This window comes from Coenobita brevimanus, chromosome 61 (genome assembly GCF_032717465.1).
Source record: "Coenobita brevimanus isolate Jiangsu-jjx chromosome 61, ASM3271746v2, whole genome shotgun sequence".
Lineage (NCBI taxonomy): Eukaryota > Metazoa > Arthropoda > Malacostraca > Decapoda > Coenobitidae > Coenobita > Coenobita brevimanus.
The window spans coordinates 35883143-35905624 of record NC_137014.1 but is presented as its reverse complement, the minus strand read 5'-3'; the positions used below and the strand labels follow the sequence as shown (position 1 = coordinate 35905624).

Sequence of the window (22482 nt, the reverse complement as noted above, 5' to 3'; positions counted from 1 at the left end):
AACGCAGTGGAGAGGAACTAGAACAAGGGATGAGAAGGAGGATGAGAGGTGAGGCGGTGTGTGCTTGTGGCTAGTTACGTCTCTTCCATCCTCACCAGAACCAAGTGTAGTACGCTCACAACAACTCTCTGTGTAGGTATATCATCACTGGCTACACCAATACTACTCCCACAGCTCACCTACACTCTGATACTAATGTTCTAATCGTTAAGGAGTATTTGAGAGACAGACAATTCTACGCAACAGCCTTTTCTAACTAAAAACACCTGGTATTATATTACAGTCACACAGCACAACCAAACAATCACCCACAAAATTACCAGACTCTCTTCTACATCCCCCCACCTCTATACATTCCTACACTACCACTGAAAAAACACCTACACACCCAAGAAACACCTACACACCCACTTCACGCACAGGGCAACACAACACCTCCGTCAGAACTCTGCACTACAAGCTGCTCCTGACATCCACCCTCCAGAGACATCCTTAAACAGAGATTGTCGAATTCACCCTCCAAGGCTTACATCATGACATCAGCAGCCCTCCTGAGTTACGAGTTAGAATTGAGATGGGTGGAATGACAGACAACACGTGCTTTGCTTGTAACACCCACACAACAACACGAGTTTATATTGTACCAGACGCGTGCAAACCAGCCAAACAGGATTAAAGAAAAAATAAGAACAAGCTCACAACACGACCCTCCCCCATCATTCACCTTTACCCTAATTACTCTTTACCTCCCCCTACCCCCATTCCCCCCTCCCCTATTCCCCCCTCCCCCATTCCCCCCTCCCCCCTCCTCCACCATTAGCCCTGCCACCTCAAAGAACCACACTTCATCACAACCATCTTCCTCACTTCCTCGCCAGAATCTCAGCCTCCTTCTGTGTGGGTCTCATATCGTCAAAAGACATTTACTTTAAAGACGACAAAATCACAATATCGTAATAACTGAGAACACGTACGATGATAGCAAAGTCAAAATTCAAAAAGCTGTAGCCAAGACTGTATCAAATAAATTTCTCATCCTCCACCAGGGACGTTTTCATATCCCTGTCCAAGTTATACGACGAATGTTTTCTCACACCTGATATAGTAACAGTAGTAGGAGTAACAGTAACAGTAGTAGTAGTAGTAGTAGTAATAATAGTAGTAATAGTAGTAGTAGCAGTAGGAGTAACAGTATAGTAGTAGTTATAAAAGCAACACTATAGTCCGTCTGTTTTCATCTAACGGAACTGAACCACTCCCACAACTAGAATACAAAGTCGTGGTGGCATGAAATTCAATGAACGAGTCTCCTTGGTTACTAGTTCAAATGACCCTCCAATCTGACCACTTTTGGCCACCAACTAATCTGAAAGCAATTAGGGATCTTTGACACGAGTAACAACCCAACTACAGTAATTAGCCAGGGTCGTTAGCAGTCATTAGTAGAGGTCGTCAGCCTAGATTAGTGACGTTATTAGGGTCTGACGTCACCGGGGTATGACGTCACCGGGGTATGACGTCACAAGTGTTGCCATCAGTAAGGAATATTTCAATTTTTTTCTTGGCGTTTTCTCTCTCCTTCCCTCCATCCCTCCTTCCTTTTCTCTAGCCTTCCCTCCCTCCCTCCTTCGCCCCTTCTCTCTCTCACTCCACCTCTCCTTCCTTCCCTCCCATTCTCCTCTCCTTTCTCCCTCTTCAGCCTCCATACTTCTCTCCCTCGGTCCCTCTCGCCATTTCTCTCCCTCTCCCTCTCACATCTTCCCTCTATCTGCCCTTGTCTCCCCATCCCTCCTCTCTCTCTCTCTCTCTCTCTCTCTCTCTCTTAACACACACACACACACACACACACACACACACACACACACACACACACACACACACCGCTCGCTGGTGCAGTGGTAACGCTCTCGCCTGCCAACTGGTGGACGGGAGTTCGCGCCTCGCTCAGGTTGCGAAAAGTTTCACTGACGAAGTGGGTGGTTACTGTCCCCCTTGAGCAAGGGGACGGGTGTGTGCGTGTGTGAAGGTCACAGCCTTGCCCTTAGATCGGACTATATGAGCTCTCAGCTCCCTTCCGGGAGGGTAAAAGCTGACGATCACGACCATCAAGTGATCCTGACCGACCCGGTGAATTACACACACGGTGAATTACACACCCCATCAGTCCGATGGCTCAATTTCCATCGTACACTACCGTCAATTTTATTTTCCTTAGGAGAAACCTTTCGGACGGGGGGGGAGGGGTGGACTTCAAAATATCCCTCGAGTAAAAAAAAAAAAAAAAAGTTCCTAAGCTGAATACAAAAAACGTTTCCTAAGCTGAATACAGAAAACGTTTCCTAAGCTGAATACAAAAAACCGTTTCCTAAGCTGAATACAAAAAGCCTTTAAGCTGAATACAACAAAAAAAGTTTCCTAAGCTGACGAAAATCGTCTGGAGGCAGCAAGAATAAAATAAAAACGCGTCATGGGTCTGAAGGGGTTACGCCATCATTACACCCTCCACTGCTCGGCTTAAGTCCTTTCCTTCCGAAGCGATTTTGTTCAAGTGACGAGAATCCTGAATCTCAGAGAGGCTTTATTACGTTCGTCGTGAATCGGAGAAAATTTACAACTTCCACGCACTGTTTTTATCACCAGGGTTTTCATACCACCAGCCTCCTTCCCTCCTTCCTTCTTTCCTTCCTTCCTTCCCTCCTTCCTTCCTCGTACCACTTCCGATACGTAATAGGTAATAACGAAAGGTAAGGATAAAAACTCTACGGTACAAGCAGTCCCCATTTCACGAGACGCCAGCCACTTAAAACAATCAATCAATCAATCAAAGAAAGACAGTCATAATGAAAAAGAAAACGAAAGAAAAAAAAGAAGCAAGGCAAATATTGGCTTTACTTAGCCTCGGTTATAAAAGTGTGATAAATAAAAATAATGCTTGTGTAAGATATTGGCTGAGAGGTAAGAGTTCGCCAGGCATCAAGGCAAGCGATCCAGAAATGGAGCCAAGATCAATCACTCGGCATGTGCGGCGAGGAGGAGGAGGAGGAGGAGGAAAAAGAAGATGGGGAGGGGGAGAGGAGAGGGATGATGATGAAGATGAGAGGGAAAAGTAATAAGACGAGGAAGGGTAAAGAAGACGATGATGAAAATGGAGGAGGGAGTGGAAAAGAGGAGGAGGAGTAGGAGGAGGAGAGAGAGAGAGAGAGAGAGAGAAGGAAGAGAAACAGGAGAAAGCAAAAATAGAAGAGAAACAAAAAGATATATATGAAGAAGCCGATGATTACAAACAGTATGAAAGTAAAAAAAAATGAAAACATAAGAAAATTTTAAGATGTAAATTTGAAGATGAGGGAGGTGTCATGAGAGCCGCCGTTCCCCTCATATCACAGCCTCATATATCCGTAACTGAGGGAAGAGAGGGGAAATAGCAGCAGGGGGAGGGGAGGTGGAGATGGGGAGGGGAAGGGGAAAAGATGGGGGAAAGGGGAAAAGAGAGGGGGGGGGGAAGACGAGAGAGAGAGAAAAATTGCAACACGGGAGGGAACTGAAACTTGGGGGGAGGGGTTGAGACGAGGGGAAGAGGCGGGAGTGAGGAGGAGGGGAAGGAAGGAGAAGGGGGAATGGTGGGGGTGAGGGGAGTGGAAGGGGGAAGAGAGAGAGAGGAGAGGAGGGGAGAAAGTTGGGGGTAATCTGAACCTCGAGGGGTTGAGAGGGAGAGAGAGAGAGAGAAAGGGGTGAAGGTTAGGAGGGAAGGGAAAGGGGAAAGTGAGAGAGAGGGAGAAAAGAGAGAAAGAGAACAGGGAGCGAGAGGATGGAAAGAGAGAAGGACGGAAAGGGAGGGAGGAGGGAAAGACAGGAGGGAAAAATAGCTTTGAGTGAGGAGAAAACCCACAAAGGGAGGATGGGGGAAGGGAGAAGAGGAGGAAGAGGAAAGGAAGAATGAGGGAAAGAATGTAGGGAAAGGAGGAAAAGGAGAGAGGAGGGGGAAAGGAACAGGATAGGAGGGGAGGGATGGGGTAGTGGAGGGGAGGAAAGGAGTGGTGGGGAGGGGGAGAAGTGGAGAGACGATGGAGAAGGGGAGGGGGAGTGGCAGAGAGGGGGGAGCAAGTGGAGGGAAGAAGAGGGAGGGTCGGGTGGAGGGAATGAAGAGGGAGGGTCGGGTGGAGGGAATGAAGAGGGAGGGAGAGGAAGGAGGGAGGAGAGAGAGGGAGAGGGGATAATCGCGGGAGATGAGAGGAAATCGAATCTGGTTGAGAGTGAAAGGAGATGGGAAATTTTATAGATAGATAGACAGACAGACAGACATAGACAGACAGACAGATAGATGGAAAGACAGACAGACAGACCGACAGACAGAGACAAACAGACGGAGACAGACAGAGAGACAGACAGAATCACAGACAGATTGATAGATAGATAGACATAGATAAATGCACACACACACACACACACACACACACACACACACACACACACACACACACACACACACACACACACACACACACACACAGAAGGGAGGAGGGAGGAGAAGGGGGACAGATGGGTGAAGAGGTAGGGGGAGGGGGAGGAAAGGGGGTGGAAATGGGCAGATGGGGGTTGGGGAGGGGGGAGATGGGGGAGGGAAAAGAGTTAAGAGAAGAGAAGGAGGGAATGAAAGGAATGGGAGGGGGGAAAGGCAAAGGGAGGGGAGAGAAAGAGGTTGGAGAAGGGGAGAGGAAAGGGGAGCAATGGGAGAGGAAGGGGAGGGAGAGAAGGGAAGGAAAGGGTGGGGAAGAGAAGGGAAGGGAAGAATGAAGGTACAGGAAGGAAAGGGGTTGGGGGAGATGGAAGAAGGGAAGAGAGAGGTGTGGAAAAGGTGAAGAAGGGGAAGAATGAGAGGAATGGGGAGGGGGAGAAGGAGGGGAAGAAGGAGGAGGGAAGGGGGAACAGGAGGAAGAGGGAAAGGATAAGGGAAGAGGGAGGAAGGAAAGGGGAAAGAAAGGGAAAGGCGAGGAAGAAGGGAAGGAGGAAGGGGAGGGGAAATGGTGAGGTAGAAGTGATGAGGAAGGAAAGAGGGAACAGGGGAAGGGAAGAGGGAGGAGGGAGGGAGGGAGGGAAGAAAATAAGGAGACGGGGTAGAGAGGAAGGGGAGGTGGTAGAGAGGAAGGGGAGGGGGTAGAGGGGAAGGGAAGAGGGTAAAGGGGAAGGGGAGGGGGCAGAGGGGAAGGGGAGGAAAAAAGAAGAGGGGGGGAAAGACTCGAGAAACCTTATCAACACTGCAAACTATCACCACGACACCCGACCCAGCCAGTGAGTGATCGGGGGAGATAGTGTGTGTGTGTGTGTGTGTGTGTGTTTTATCAGTAAAGAAGAAATACCAGTCTTCAAAGCGGATATTCTTTACACCATTGCATCCATAGTCACATCCCGGTGCTGGGACGATACGGGTGTTAAACAAGAACAGATTTTCTCGTTGACAATTTTTTTCCCTACCTGCATCACAAGAGAAGATAGATGGGCGCAGGTAGAGGGGAAGAAGAGAGGAAGGATAGGAAGAAGGAAGAGACGTAGGGAAGAAGTGGAGGAGGGGAGGAAGAAGAGTGGTGAGGGGAAACGAAGAAACGAAAGGCCAGGTTTATGTGGATCAGTTATTGTTATGGACTGTAGTTATGAATGATGGCAACTTTCCTACATAAAAAATAAAGTTTGAGAGCCTGCAAAACTTGTCCCATCCAACACAGGTCGAACAGATGAATGTCAGTGTCAAGGTAACTACACTTCGAGATACCTGGCAGAGTTATGGTGAGGTTATTGTACTCCGGAACTTAAAGGAGGTGACCGACATCCTCTCCTGGCGTCATTCTGTAATCAATAACCACCCAGTCGCCTTCTGAGAATATTAGTTACTACACAAACCCCACGCCCTTCACCTAGACTGTGTGGGAGAGAAGGTAACTAGCAACACACGCGTCTCTCTTGCTACACCTTCCCTCCTACGTCAATCCCCCACAAGGTAAAGAGTCTAAATCACCCCCAGAGGTAAAAATCTCCCTACCACAGAGAAGGTAAAGTCTACTATGCACGTTTGATTAATTAACTTGGGCTACACATCTTAAGTTTGAAAGTTAAAAATGCCTTGTCCTCCAGGAACCCGTCGCACATCATCACCATCATTCTCTCTCTCTCTCTCTCTCTCTCTCTCTCTCTCTCTCTCTCTCTCTCTCTCTCTCTCTCTCTCTCTCTCTCTCTCTCTCTCTCTCTCTCTCAAAACCTGACCTACCCTAACTCCCACCTCCATCTGACACCGCCTGACACACTGATCTGTCCTACTGCTTAACAAGGCTCTCTCTCCTCACCACTAGCTGACTCCTCTGCATCACACACTGCACACAAGAGCTACGACGGGCAGAACTGTGTGTGTGTGTGTGCGTGTGTGTGTTTAAGTCAAGGAAATCAGACATACGAATAGGCACAAGGGTATTTCACGTCTAAGCCTCCAAGAAAACACCGCATTCATGAAAGACGCGTACTCCACAAACCAAGACTCATGGCGATCTAACAACAGCTTTCAATCATCAAGGGTTCGTGGGCGCTGATCTTCCATACTTACGAACGCGCACCGCTAGTCATGACAGTCGCATTATGGCGCAGGGGTGCCGGGACAGTCGCTAGATCGGGCTAAGAGAGGCTGGTCTGGGCACTGAATGCACTCAAATCCTTCATACTTCTTTCCTTTAAACCATAATCTTTGCTGACACTTTCAAACACTCATTTTCATACAAACTAGTGTGTGAATAGCCTACCCGGCATTCGAATCAAAATTTTAAAACATGCAAAAATTATAAAAACAATGAATGATGAATAAGACACTTATGAAGGGCACATGCAAAACCTCCCGATCTAAATGTCTCTCCCGGGCTGAATAAACTCTCAGGTCGCAATAATAATAATATTACAAGTTAAGCGTACTCTGAGCGCGCTTACCTCCTGCAGCGCAAATAAACCCATTCTGCTCCGGATTTGCCTCAAAATCTAAACCGTCTCTTACTTAAAGCTGGCATACGTAGGTGATGTTATTCGTACTATTTAGAGAGTTATTCTACCAAAATTATGCTTAGAACTGGTAAAGAGCGCATTTGGTGGTGTCGGTGATAGTCGAAGAGGAAAAACTCAAAATATACCCTGAAATGGCTCGAGAGACTTTTCTAACCACACCTCATGTCTCCTATCTAAAACTGAGCTTAGAACAGGTGAAGAGAGCGCGCATAGTGGTGGTAAATGCCACAAAGCAAAGTAGGCTGGTCTGTTACCCTTACATGTACTGGACCTCCGTAGCCTAGCCTAGCTTCAGGCCCCGACACCTCATAAGGAGGGTAATCAGTAGCAGCTTCATGGAGTGCCCTGCTATCTACCTAAATACGTACCTGCCTGCTACATTGGCTGTTGAAGTACCACAGTGCCCACCTAGCTACCTACCCACCTACCGCAGTGCCCACGTATTTGCCTACCCACCTAGCTATCATCCTGCTTACAAACCAACCCGCCAGTTTCCCGCAGTGCTTACCGACCTATCTCGCACAATGCCTAGCTTCTTACTACAATGCCTGCCTACCTTCTACCTACCTACCTACCCACCCACCCACCCACCTAGCTTCCCATTGTGCTTACCTACCCACCTATCACAGTTCTGCCCACCTGCCTATCACAGTTCTGCCCACCTGCCTATCACAGTTATACCTACCTGTCTACCACTGTTATCTCTGCCTACCTTCCTACCAGCGTGTTGTATCTATCTACTTTCCTATCTACCAAGCTACTACAGTGCCTAAAAGCGTCTCTCGCCAGAACCCAAATTTATGAATACTGTACACTAGGCTACAACCTGGTATGGACTGAGTTTACCTACCTCCAGTGTAAGCCTAGAATCTGTTTCACCGTCCTCAAGTATAACAGGGAAATACATATATAACTTCATGCCAATATATTTCCCAGAATTCCTGTAAAAGGTACAAGTACTCACATGACTTTAAGTGCAAAAAAAAAAAAGGGGTAAAAATAAGGAAACATAATACATAAGCCAAACTTCCAAAATGGTGATGCAGCGAGAGGCAGAGTAAGTAGGCTGCGAGTTCAATCTAATTTTCAATAATTTAATTACTACTTAAAATAAAGATATATCGTTGTTTTTAATGGGGAAAACGTCAATTTTCCAGCTAATTCATGGGATATATGGCTACAGCCACGATTTCAGTTCGGTTGCTTGGCGTTGGCTTTGCCTTTGCAACGAATTTATAACCAGTGACTGTATACAAGTGTACTTGTTGAAAAGGTGTGTGGCAAGACCCACTAGCTTCTTTGGTTGTGTATGTGCTCCGTATACCTTTACAACGATAAATATTTCTATCAAGCAAATGTAATGCTTAGTGAAAGAACGCGAACATTGCTAGCGAGAACGTTCGTGTTTATGAACGTACAGCAGCAGAGAAACGAGTAATTACCTCATCGACTTCATGGCTATTATGACATCCACTTGCTCTGTTAGGTATTTTTTTTACTACAAAATGAGGTAAGAACTCTCAAATCGATAATCTTTTACTAAAATAATGAAAACCGAGTCCGAATCATCCTAGACGAAAAAGCAACATAGTGGGAGGACGCTGGTAGGATTGAAGATTTATTAGTCATTTTCACGCTGTTTGCATCGTGTAAAGTTGATATTTTAGTTGGAAATAAAGTCGAGGTAGCTTTTAGCGCTTGCTTAATAGAGTGTTATTAGCTGCTATGCTGCTGTGATGTAATTATAAAGCATTTTAGTATTGCTGGTTTTGTCCCCGGCCATTTTGTTATTATTCCCCGCCGCCTCACTCTCGGAGAATCAATATCATTTACGTTTGTCTTCCTGATAATATTGCTATACCACCACCTGAAGTAGCAGATATATTGTGTTGTTTGTTCATTGGGACATAATCGTTTGTATAGAGCAGTGGTTCTTTTGTGTGACACGATGTCTTTCGCAACACAAACAAGCAATGGCTGGATTGAAAATGTATGGAATGGTAATTTAGATTTGTCCAGAAAATGGATTATACCAATTTGTTATTTCCTTTCTTATGGAGGGCAGCATTTGTATGATAGTAGTTGTTCATGCAATAGCTTGTCATAGACTGGAAATAGATTTTATGCTCAAAATTAGCTGGGCTTCTTGAGACTAGATCTCATGTACCGTACGAAGTAAATGTCAGTTAATCAGTCCAATGTTTTATATTGCTTTTGCATAGTGATGGTAGCTGTTCACTTTATTTTCAGTTTATTTTTATCTCCTTGTCCATTTTTTAAACTTGCCATGAGTGGGCAGAGCCCTGATGAGGAGAGGGAAGTGAGGGCTTTATCATTAAGGAAAATAAAATATAGGAGGATGTATGTATTCACAGGCTGATATGTTTTATTTATTTTTGTATATATAGGGAAGGTGGGAGGGACAGAAAAACCCTGTGCATGGCACTGTGGCATAAAAAATGTTTTATTAATTTGTTTAGCAGCGTTTTCCCATCTGCAGAGAAAAAATATGGATGCATGTTAAGACATAGATTGTAACCACCAACAGCAATCCATATTTACAGTTTCACTCTCCTGCTTTGCTGTTGGTGGTGTGAGGCTCATATTCACCCACACATCCTATGACAGAAATGTTCACACACATGCATACAACCCCCCCCCTCTCTCTTTCTCTCTCTCTCTCTCATTACCAGGTTCACCATTATTAGCATCCTTTCAGCACTACCATCTGTATTCATCATCTCAGTCACAGCTTATCATCAGCCGTGTTTTCGTGAGGATTTCATACTGATCAAGATCGGTCAAGACCAGTCCCATGGCTGTTCTGGCGAGACAGTTGCAGAAAAACCAGACTGGTCTCAAGCGGTCCTCCCCCAGAGTCAGTCCTGTGTACAAAGGATGCATGGTAGCACTGGGCAACATGGACAGGGAGGAACGTTTCATGCCCAGGGTAAACAGCCGATACAGGAAAGATGGCCGACAGAAGTGAGTTAAATATTATTTTTAATACAGAATTTTGCACAAATAACAGTCAACAGTGGCAAATGTAGATGCTAAGGTACTCAAAATGAATACTTGTTTAAACCTGAATTGAAAAAGATGATCAGTTATGGCTGAAGTAGTAAGATAATAATATCTGGAGAGAAATTCGAATTCTGTGTCTCAGTGGATTATTATAATGTAATGATGACACTCACAACTAGCTGTTGCCCAGTAATATTTCCTTAAGGATGAGTACTGCCTCTGTTGCCCCCAGTTATTAGTTCTCTTTTAACTGAAAAGGTAAGCCGAACATTTATTTCACTTCATGGTGTAATGAGAAGCTATTATCGTGAGTCTAATAGTGCCGCACTGGGAAGCTGTCATATTTTCTTTTATATGGGGTACAAACAGCTACTGCATACCCTGATAACAACAATGTTTACAGCTAAATTGATTCAGTAGCATCTTATTCTCTCTGTTTACATATCTCAGCTGATTCTGCCATGACTTCGCCCACTCCCTCCTCCACCCAGTAGGAGCACATTGAACTGGTCTAAAATCCATTTTTGCGAGCATCAAGTTGGTCCAGAAAGCTTTGATTGGTCTTGACTGGTCTGAAAAGGCCTCACAAAAGTGTGGCTGTTGTAGCTACAGTACCATCACTATTCCCAGCATCATCACTACACACATGACTTAACACACACCATCTGGAACCATACCATTAACAGAGCTGTGGTAAAGTGTCTTAGATCAGTCTCTTCTAACACAGTATTCTTGTCTATTGTATTATGGTGACATTTGATATATTTACCACAGTCCTTGTAATAAGCACAGTACCATATACAATCGCTGACCCATCACCCAGGCATGTGTATTTTCAGTGTTTATTTGTCAATTCCTAGATGCCTTAATCCTGTAAGGGCTGGCCTTAAATAAATTGCCTTTGTGTTGCTCTGTCCTCCACCATTGGCTGCCTTCCCCCAAACTCACACCTCCCTCCCTCATATAAGCCTATATCTTCACTTCATCCCCTCCATTTAATCCTTGATTTTCCCCTCTTCTCCCAATGCCATCTCACTCGTATACACCGTGGGCTGTGGCTGGGAATTTGATCATTTCCTAAGTAAGGTATCTGTTACTCATTGGAAAACCAGTTGTTTCAAAACAGATTTACTGTATTTGTTAATTGAAATATAGTGTTTTAATGGTTTAAGTACAACACCTTTCATCACTAGTGATTCTTACCAAGTAAGCCTGTTTGTTTTTAATTTTAATAAAGCTTAGTTTCCTGTTCTCAAATAGCATTTTATTTATCGAATAAACTCTGCCCAAAACTCTTCCATAAAATCACAAATTAGTATGTGCGTACATCATAGGATCCAGAGCTTCTGGTATTACTTACTGTAGCTGTATGTGTTTATTTCTTTTACTTTTAATACAGTCTCTCCATTAAAACCAGTTGTTTATAATGATTACCATTTATACCGTTTTTATTGTTAACGAAGTCCATCCACTGAAACCATTATTTTTTTGTATTAACTATGATTTCTTTTGCAGATGACCTGTCAGAGAAAAGAAAATACAGTAAGCACAGGAAATGAGGATCAGCCAAATTCTTAAGTCTACTGAAAATATGTGTAAGTGTTGAGATAAACATCAGAACTTTCACATTTTGATACATCCACCTTCCTTGCTGCCTGCCATGGACCAGACTCCACAAGAGATGCTGCACTCACTCTTCTTTGATCCCAGCACAGCAGAGAACAGAGGGCCCTTATACCCGTACAACTACCACTATGGACAATACCCTTACCCTTACCACTATTCTTATCCCCATCCCAGCACCACACCTACTGGCATCCCCTCTGCCACTCATGCTCTCCCTCCACCTTCAGCTCACAACCTGACTGGAACACAAGGGCTGTTAACTTCACAGAACAGTTTTGCAGCATATGGAGTACAAAGTAGTAGACCATCTGCAGATGCTAGGGTGGAGGGCAACACCGAGAGGCACTCCCACAGTGCTGATAGGCATTCTCTTGACATGGATAGACATCCCCATGGCACTGACAGACATCCATTCAGTGCTCAGCTTGGGGCAGAAGATCTACGAAGTGACTCAAGAAATGATATTCGACATTACCGTCAAGTTTCTTCTGAGCAGCGTTACCTTGTTGACCATCTCCGTGCCATCACTGCTCAACCACGCCCTGCCTCTGATTTCCGTCACTTGTCTGATTATTCATTGCAGCCCACAGACCTGCGAACACAACCCATTGATGCCAGGGTATATGAGGATATCAGGCAACTTGCAGGAGATCCTCGACCACCTTTAAATGATTCCAGATCCCAGGAAAACAGCAGACATGTCTCTAGTGAAGGAGGACTGGATACAAGTAGAGATGTGCAGAACTATAGGTATCCAGGAGACATGCAGTCTTGTGGTACCCACAGTGCCAGTGTATCACAAGAGGAGTTGCAGCTTCCCTCGGGTGACCCAAGACTTCCATTGAGTGAAATCACTAGATCGTCATATGGCTCATCACCTGTGAGAAATTCATCTTGTCAGCAAGAAACTGATATTGCAAAATCAGCAGTGAATCAAAGTCACTATGATAGAGCTGATATGGAAACAAATAAACCAGCAGTATGTGGGGAAGACCTCAGCACTCGATCATATTCAAGTAACAACCAATGTGATACTGGTCCACAGCAGTCTACAAATGATAATTCACTTGCTCTGAATTCCGAAAACCAAAGCACAGAAATGCATGAGACTATGGAATACCCAGTGATTAGTAATGCTAACACGCATACTGATTTGGGCTTACTGTCAACTCCAGTCGACCAGCATATGGAACAAAGGGCCATCCAAGAAGATGGCCTGAATGATACAGATCAAAATAAAGAAAAAACTTTCCATGCTTTGAACACCGTTTCCCAGGAAAATCCAGATAATAACCATTATGATGGGGAAGTAACATTTGGGAATGAGTTTCAAGAAGAAGAGAATGTGGATGTTGATGAAGGACTTGGTGGTGATGAGGAGGAGGATTTTGATTCTGAGGCATCATCCACTGATATAGAGCTGTCAGATGTGGCTCATGAAGTCTTCAGTGGGTCTGATATTCCTGCCAAACCTTTTCAGTGCCAGGATTGTGATTCTTCCTTCACCACCAAGGGCAACCTCAAGGTTCACCAGAGAATCCATACAGGGGAGAAGCCATATACCTGCGATGAATGTGGCAAGAAGTTCTCTTATTGTGCCTCATACCAGTCCCACAAAATGATGCACAGCGGACTTCGGCCATATGAGTGTGAGTTCTGTCAGAGGGGATTCGTCAGGAGTGAACACCTTGAACGCCATAGGAGACGACACACAGGTGAGAGACCCTTCAAGTGCACTGAATGTGATGCGACATTTGCTGCCAGTGATGGCCTCTCCCGCCACACAAGGACACACACAGGAGAAAGGCCATACAATTGTGATGAATGTGAAATGACTTTTGCCTACAAGTCTACATTTTTGAGACACAAGCAAGTACATTTAGGAGATGTATTTAAGTGTGATGATTGTGGTGCTGGGTTCAGAGACACCAATAAGCTTGAGCGACATGTAAGGAAGCACAATGATCCAAATTATGTGCCATCATCAGAAAATGACCGGGCAAAGCCAAGGATGGTCATGGAAAATGGCATAGAGATGACAGGGTGTGAGTTCTGTCAGATGAAGTTTCCCCGAAAATCTGACTATTACCGTCACCGAATGACTCACACCGGCAAGAATCCTTATGTCTGTGATGTTTGTAATTCAACATTCACACGTAGGAAGCATCTAGTTATCCACATACGCAATCATACTGGTGAACGACCTTATACGTGTGACTCCTGCAGCTTGACATTCAAGACTCGCACTGGACTCAAGTTCCACAAACGTACCCACAGTGGAGAGAGACCTTTCAAATGTGAGCAGTGTGGTGTAGCATTTGCCCAGAAATCTAATCTGAATGGCCATTTGCGTGTCCATTCTGAAGACAAGCCCTTCAAGTGTGGTGTGTGTGATTCTGCATTTCGACACAAGAATAGTCTTATCATACATACCAGGACTCACACTGGGGAAAGACCATATTCTTGCAACCATTGTGGAGCTACTTTTACGCAGAAGCCACACTTGAACATTCACCTGCGATCTCACTTGGGTATCAAACCACATACTTGTGATGAGTGTGATGCATCTTTTACAAAAAAAGATTACCTGCTGGCCCATAAAACAAAGCATGCAGGTGGCAGTATGGTTAGAATTGAGGCCATGGTGCAAGCAGCAGGAGAACAGGTATACAAATGTACCCACTGTGAGATGATATTCACACATCCTTCCAGCCTGACAGTGCACATGAGGAAGCACACAGGGGAGCGACCCTTTGTGTGTGAAGAGTGTGGTGCATCGTTCTTGTATAGCTCCAACCTCACCACCCACCGAAGGAAGCACACAGGTGAGCGACCTTATAAATGTGACCAATGTGATTCTTCCTTCATTCTTAAGAGCTACCTCACTATGCACCTCAGGAAGCATTCTGGGGAGCGGCCATTCCAGTGTGATATATGTCAGTCAAGATTCACTCAAAAGACTCATCTCTCCACTCATAGGAGGATTCACACTGGGGAATGTCCTTACAAGTGTGAAGAGTGTGGTGAGGCATTCCGGGATGGAGCAAACTTTTGGAGGCATAAAAAAAAGCATGTAATTGGAGAAGGAGCAGCTACAGTGAGGCGGAGAAAGGGGAAGAGGGGGCGTGGAAGAGGGAGAGGGAGAGGAAGAGGTCGGGACAGAGGGAGAAGTGGAGGATCTAGGGGGAGAGGTAGGGGTAGAGGTCAGGCCAGAGGAGGTGCCCAAGAACAGGTCAGAACAGCTCCTACAAGACGGACAGCACGAGTTCCCAAACTCCTTGTTAAATTTGAAGATTTATATGAGCAGATTGTAGCATGGCCAGATGAAACAGAAGTGATAGTGAAGGAGGAACCACAAGACCATTGCACTAAGGACCTTGAGGCATGTCAAGAGGAAGACTCTACTGCTAGAGAAGAGGAGGAAATACAGGAAGGTGAAGAGGAAGAAGAGCCACCATACATTCCCCTTAATCCAAAAGTAGAAATCAAACTTGAAGATGAAGCAATGGAGATGATGGGAGAGGGTGATGAAGAAGACCCATTAGCAGTGGATGAGAGGCAAGGTACTGGAGAAGAGAGTGAGAGTGACGAGAGGCAGCTCTTAGAGAAGATACTGGCAAGTGTAACCCAAAGGGCAGGAGAATGTGTGAATTCAAGTGATATGAACACAGGTGGAGAGAATGAATAATTAGTGTCTGTGATGTAGACTGCAGAAGGGCAGCTTCGGCTTGCATTCCAGTGGGATGGTGTCCAGATGAGCCTGGGGCCACAACAGCAACAGTATGGTAATGGTTTTAATTACTGCCAAAATTAGTTATTTTTTTAAGTACTCTGTTTACATAATACAGTATTTATTTTATATGGTGGTTCAGATGTCCCTCCTCATGAAGAAAAAGACATGCAGATTTTAGATTATAATATATCTGTGAGTGTTATGGTCTTCACTATGTGTTGCCATTTCTAGGGTAGTTTTGTCATAGTTGTTTTTCAAAGGCACCCCATACAAACAGTAAACAAGTTAAGAAAGTTACAAGCAAGTGGCAGTTCATGCTACTGGCCTCTTTCTGCTGTAATCCATGAGCCACCACATGGAAGAACCCATAAATCTTGTAACTGTCATTGGTTTCAATACATTTGCAACAGATATTGATAACGAATCTGTGAAGAAGAGATGTATCTATAGCAGAACTAGGCCGTATAAAATATTTAAGGGTGGAAAATAAAATAAACGTGCGGTAGACAGTATTTCTTGTGAGGCAGTACATCAGAACCACTCTGTGTATTGTTATTGTTATAAAAGAGTATCAAGTTTTTTATGTTTTATAAGTTTTATGTGGTAGGTGGGGGCGTTCACTATCCACTCTCTCGATGTAGTGCTGCTCTTGGGTGACTCCTTTCCTCCCTTCCATCCTTCTTTCTTTCCTTCCTTCCTCATCTGTCTTTCTTTCCTTCATTAATTCCTCATCTTCCTGTGGGTGACTACACTGAGTGACAAGCCAATTGGTTTATATAACCAAACTATGGCGCCTGGGGTTTAGTGGGTAATTAAGGCACTCCAGAAGGATTGAGCCTGTGTAGGTTTATATCCAAGGGATGGTTGGGGTTTATTGCTCATGTAATGCCATTTAGGGATGAGTGAGGCTGGTCACTCTCATCTTAAATGTCAGGACCAACTTGCCTAGCCCTGGGCTACTATGCTCCTCATGGGGCAATGCAGGATTAGATGATGATGATAATGGTGATCATTCAGTATCAGGTAAACTTATTTGAAGGTATTATGTACAGGTATTAAGACTGAAGCAGCATTAGTCTTGCTGTACGGGACTGTTAGTTATTATTGCGTATGAATATATCCTGTAAAGTACCGTAAACTGGGGTGAATTCGGACTCGGGGCGAATTCGGATATTATTGCAATTAAAAGTTATTTAAATTAATTACTAATTAATGAATAAACATATTAGAAATCTGTTTGCTCCCAATTGTTTGTAATTCTTTACTGTACTTTCGTGTATAAAGATACTTAATATATCACGTGACACATACCAAATATATACTAAAAAGCAAACATATGTAAAAAGAATAAAATTTGTAACGTTGGCAAACTTTCTTTGGCAGAAATGTTAATGAATAGATGCAGGAAAATCTTCGGTGCCCGGATGTACTTTAATGTGTAGTGTGAAAGTGCAAAGTAAGTAATTGGCGTTATCTTCTCAATTAATCTTTTAACTGGGCATTTAATGAAATTTTTAAATTTTTAATGCAAATTGGAGTCAGTTCGGACATGGGGTGAATTCGGACAGGGGGAGTATGAACGAAAAAGTAACACTTTTTACAATGTACAATTGCTTATAATTTGCCAGATGTGGATACTGTGTGTAATTGGGTTCATATGTATCATTTACAGGTATACTCTTGAGCTTTTATGGTACTACCTGTTTAATCAAGGTCACCCAATGACTCGAACATTTAAGAAAAGAACTGGTGGAGATCAAGGTCCTTATCATAGTGAAAAAGGCAAGCAAAAAACTGGTAAAGCCAAATAATCATGTTAAATATCACCTGTAACTTATAATCCATCAGTCTTCCAAAAACGAAATTATTAGTCAAGAAATGATTGTTCCATATACAGTACTAAGGTTTGTAGCTAGATTTATCTTATCTAGATGTGTTCTAATATGTTTTATTTAAACCAAGGAAAAAAATAAAATTGCTGTTGTGTTCATATCTCATTATAGTCATTAGCTTATTTTGTCAGGGAGTTGCATTATTTTTGTACTGGAAGAACATTTTTTTAAAAGCCCCAGAGTGTCCGAAATGGCCCCACATACGGCCGAGACTAAACTGGGAACCCAGGGTAGTCATATGCATTCATTTTCTATTTATGTACGAATTTATACAGTGTGTCCGAATTCACCAAAGTTTGAGTACAAATTCGGACACCCATTACTATATTTGCTATAATTATATATGAAACATTTTAAATTTTGTACTGCTATGATTCGATACCCTAGTGGACTATCTCAACATACAGTACTTGAGATCTTGGACTGAATTAAAAACTAGATTACATGGCACAAAAAAATGAAAAAATCGTCCGAATTCACCCCAGTTTACGGTATACAAGTTTAATTTACCTCCCATGTATGCTGAGCTGTGTTGATGAAAGTAATGCTTGAAAATTGCTGTTGGCACCAAAAAGAAATACTTGCAGTGTTTAGACTTCGATGAATTTTGTGTGTAGGACTTTCACTCACGAGACTCATTGTACCAGTATTATTGCAGCCCTCCCTCATTAAAATTTTCTCACAGACACTGTATATTTGCTCATAATGGATAATTTTTTCTACCATTGACAGAGTGGCCATTCCTGCCAAAGTTACCAGATGTTTTTACTGAATATCGAGGTGGACTGTCACCGGTCTAATTGTCGCTGCTGTAAGTAGAGGTGGATGTCAATCATATTAGTGGTTTATAATGATTTTGTTACCAGCAGTTAAGACATATGAGTTTTAATTCAGTCATATTTCTTAAATTGTCAGTGAACAGCACTTAACAAATCATTAATGATGTTAAATATTCATTCTTTTTGCACATTAGAGAAGAATAACAGCGTGTGTTTATCAGCATATTTAACAGTGCAAAATATCCATCCTCACACTTGTCATTTTATGTCAGTTTGTTTAACCATGTACAGTCATGCCTTGGCATGTGGTGGGGTTACATTAAGTGAAAACTTAGCACATTATAAATTGTCATATACTGAGGATGATTAGATGGTGAATGAATGAATGAATTATATAACATGGACTCATTGGGGATGTTTTGGAGGTCAAGGGTCACTTAGCCTAAAATCTAAATAAACTCAACCCTATTAGGCTAGTCTTGCCCTCAGTGCCCTCAGCAGCACCACACTTTCCACTAGGGGTAGCAGTCATGCCATACATGGTTTTAAAGTCAAATTTCAGTATTTCACACTCAGAAAGTTATCACAGTATCACACTTTTCAGTATTCATTGCACAATTGTACTGTAATTTGCCGATAGCAATAGTGTCTCAGTGTCCTTGCAAGCACTAACTGGAATAAAGGGAGATTATCCCAGCTAATGTAAACACCGGATGGCCATCTTGGTTCAAACGTCTGACTGTTGGCTTGTGCAGGAGGCACCATGTACACATGAGATTTTTGTACATGGCCACCACAATTATTATATAAACAAAGTCTGCCATTGTTATTGCAGAACTGGGTATAACTTTTAATTGACTGTTCCATCAATTTATCGCCCACCAAACTGACATATACCGAGGCATGAGAGTATCCCCTAAGGGTTGGATGAGACAGTCCCAGCCATGCTTTATTTATTTGTTTTGTTTCATTTCATTTTTGAAGGCTCCAGCATGTTTGCATGCATCAGCCTTGGTCACCTAATGGCGATCCTCCGTGCTGCTCGATCTCTGGCAGCTTCCCTGTTCAGTTCCTCATCTCCGAAGGTACACTCATTGACCATTTTTCCCCACTCGTTGGGAAAATGGTTACATTTATATTGGCGTATGTCCCACAAGCAGGCTTGGATAAGGTAGAGAAAGATAGATTTTTGGATGACAAGTACAGTAAGTGGTATGGGGGATGATGAGATTGTGGTTTTGGGAGGGGACTTAAATGGTCATGTAGGTGAAGCAGCTCAAGGATATGAAGAGTATATGGGGGATATGTATGTGGTATAAGAAATGAGGAAAGGGGAAAGGTTACTTGAATTTGGGGAGGCAATGAACATGACTGTGTGCAGCACACATTTTAGGAAAAGAGAGAGTAGGTTGATTACATATGAGTCAGGGGGAAATAGCAGCCAGATAGGTTAAATCCTGGTCAGGAGAGCTAATAGGAAGTTAGTGAGGGATGTTAAAGTTATAGGGAGCGAGGAGTGTGTGCAGCAATGCAAGTTATTGATATATGACATGGTGCTCAAGGAGCGGATGTTGAAAAGGAGGACCTGTGCACCTAGGAGGAAAATATGAAGCTGAAGAAAACAAGGAGTAAGGGATTCCTTCTATAGAGAGTTGAGGATAGTGGTGGCTGAACAGGAAGATGTTGACAGAAGTGTTAATGACCAGTACAGAGCCCTCAAGAGTTACTGATCCAGTACAGTATTTGGATGGACAAGAGGCCTACCAAGACATAAAGTAACTTGGTGGTGGGATGAGGGTGTAAAAGCTTCAATGAAGGAGAAAAGAAGGCTTTGCCAGGAATGGAAGAAGGGTGGTAGCAGAGAGGAATACTTGGCGGACAAGAGTAGGGCTAGAAAAGAGTTTTACAGGGTGAAGTCTGAGTCACAGAGACTTTTTACTTGATAACCTGAATCGAGTGGAAAGGAAGAATATGATATTTAAGGTGGCAAAGCAGGTGAAGAGGGAGAATAGGGATATCATAGGCAAGCAGTGTGTGAAGAATTTTGAAGGAAGGGTTGCGTTGAACAGTGGGGATATTAAAGTTGCATGGAGAGAGCATTACACCGTTTGTTGAATGAGGAGTTTGACTGGGGCAGCGAAAGTTTGAAGCTCTCAGATCCAGTGTTTGGCCCTTTGTTTTTAATGTTTCTGCCACTTGCCTTGGCTGAGGAAAAATTCTGTAACAGTTGTGTGAGGTGTCCAAGCCTTCCTTTTGATGTCAATTCCCATTGTTTTTCATATATATGTGCAGGATAAGGTAAGCATTCATATAGTTGTATAGTACAGTAGTCTTGAGTATGTATATATTTTTTTCTGTATGCAGCATTGATAGGTTTCAGGGATTGGTAGATATGCAGTACAGTAGAATGACATATTAAAGTGATGTTTTCTACAGATTAATATGCTACTTGACAAATTATGTTGTAGCCCTTAAGAATATAACCATATTTGTGGGTGATATTTTTAGTCAGCAGGATGGTACTGTAATATGAAAATGGAAATTGTTAAATCATAAATACTAAGAGAGAAATTATACAATTGAAAAATATGACAAAGCATTAAAGCCACATTATTACAGTGCTTTGTTTTATGCTGGACTCATTTTTGTCTTCCTGTGGATTAATTTCAGTAATGTAGAGCATCTGAAACTATTTTAATGTATTTTCCACAAAATTATATATATACTGTAATATGTATTCTTTGGCAGTGCAGTAGTATGCAGATTAGTCGTTTGAAAATATATTCTGAAGTATTGGAGAAAAGTGTATTCAGCCAAGGAAGACATGGGATTAGGTTAAGTATGTTGACCTCAGATTCAGAGATATTACTAGAGAAATGGTCCAAAACAGACCAAGGTGGAGAACAGGATGTTCAACTGCCATAGCCCCCCCCCCCTCCCCCAGATGAAATGAGAACCCACTTGATTATGTTACACATACAAGATGATTATGTAGTATATTGGTATCTCACATGTCAAATCTTTTGTTGATTAGGCAGTTTCTTTTGTTTCAGAATGAGTTTTCTAGTGATGTGGACAGGTGAAAGTCAGAAGACTTGATTGATCTGACATCATGGCAGTCATTTTTCTTATCACTAAAGAACAACCACAGGATACCATATTGCCATTCCGAATTGACCCCGTGGTTGTTCTTTTGTGATACGGAAAGTGATTGCCATGATGTGTCAGATCCATTGATTCTTTTCACTTTCACCCATCCACACCACTTCAGAAAAACTCGATATAACAAATAAACAAAAAAAAACTGGTTAATCAACACAAGATTTGATGTGAGATTCCAGAGGTTACATATTATGCTTGTATAACAGAATTGGATAGGTTCTTATTTTCTCGGTTTGGGAGGAGGGGTGGATTAAGGTGGTTGAGCACCCTGTACTGTTAGTTGAACCTGTGTGACATGTAAAATAGACTTGGAACTAAAAATGATGATGATTAGCAGCAGCTTTGGACTAGGGCTTAATTGTAGTCACCTTTAGAATAATATATTTCATTAAGTCTTATATTCCGTTAAAGCTGTACTGTTTATGATACATGATGTGAACCAGATTATCAAAAGTATGCAGTTCATAATGTAATATGACACTGGAACATAAGTGAATAAGATCTGAGTTCATTTTCTTTTTGCAAATTTTTTTGCAATATGTATTTAGTCATTTCAGACCATAGTGGCAAATGTTTTGAAATGGTAAGTTATTTTTCTTTCTTTCATATTGGTAGAGGTCATATTTAAGGCCTGCCAGTTTAATGATGATCATGATAACTCGCATTCAAGTCATACTCAGATTTATATACGTCATGAATTGAGTTTTCATCCTTGGTGTGTCAGATATTTTACCATTCAGAATTGCCTTCTATTTTGAGAAAAGATACTTATTTTTCAACTACTGTCGTTCAGAAAGGTACAAAATTTGCTATTCACTTAACGGTTGAACTGGGAGCCAATGTGTACTGCCATTAAATTTGTTTTGAAATGTTCCTTAACCCTGTTTAATCACTCAGCCAATGGGAACGTAAGTACAATCACTTATTATTAACAGTTTATGATGTTTTTTTAAGTAGATGCTGGGACATCTTTAGGAACAGCTCTGTCCATCTGTCTCTCACCACTAGTAATGATTTTCGTACACAGGGTGATACTCTCCTATAAACTCTAATTGTTTCTGTGAAGCCAGAACACACACTACTATACCACCCAGTTGCACCATACATTATGAGAAGGGCCTTGAAGCTCCCACATTCAGTACAGTACAGTACTTTTGTGTTTATTTTAATTACAGTAGTAAGTTGGCTCTGCAGTAAAGAGGAAAGGAATAAGTACTGGATAATATAATGC

At 42.7% G+C, this 22482-nt stretch overlaps 1 protein-coding gene across 1 annotated transcript; it reads left to right on the top strand.

Moving 5' to 3' along the window:
* Nucleotides 1-11580: 11580 nt before the first annotated feature.
* LOC145403749 (uncharacterized) lies at nucleotides 11581-15373 on the top strand. Its single transcript, XM_080275427.1, has one exon. It carries the CDS (start codon nucleotides 11720-11722, stop codon nucleotides 15371-15373), a length of 3654 nt encoding a protein of 1217 aa, XP_080131553.1. The 5' UTR covers nucleotides 11581-11719.
* Nucleotides 15374-22482: the final 7109 nt, after the last annotated feature.

Excerpts from the sequence above, each read along its gene's own strand:
- LOC145403749 (XM_080275427.1), top strand. The coding sequence starts at position 11,720 with ATGGACCAGACTCCACAAGAGATGCTGCACTCACTCTTCTTTGATCCC.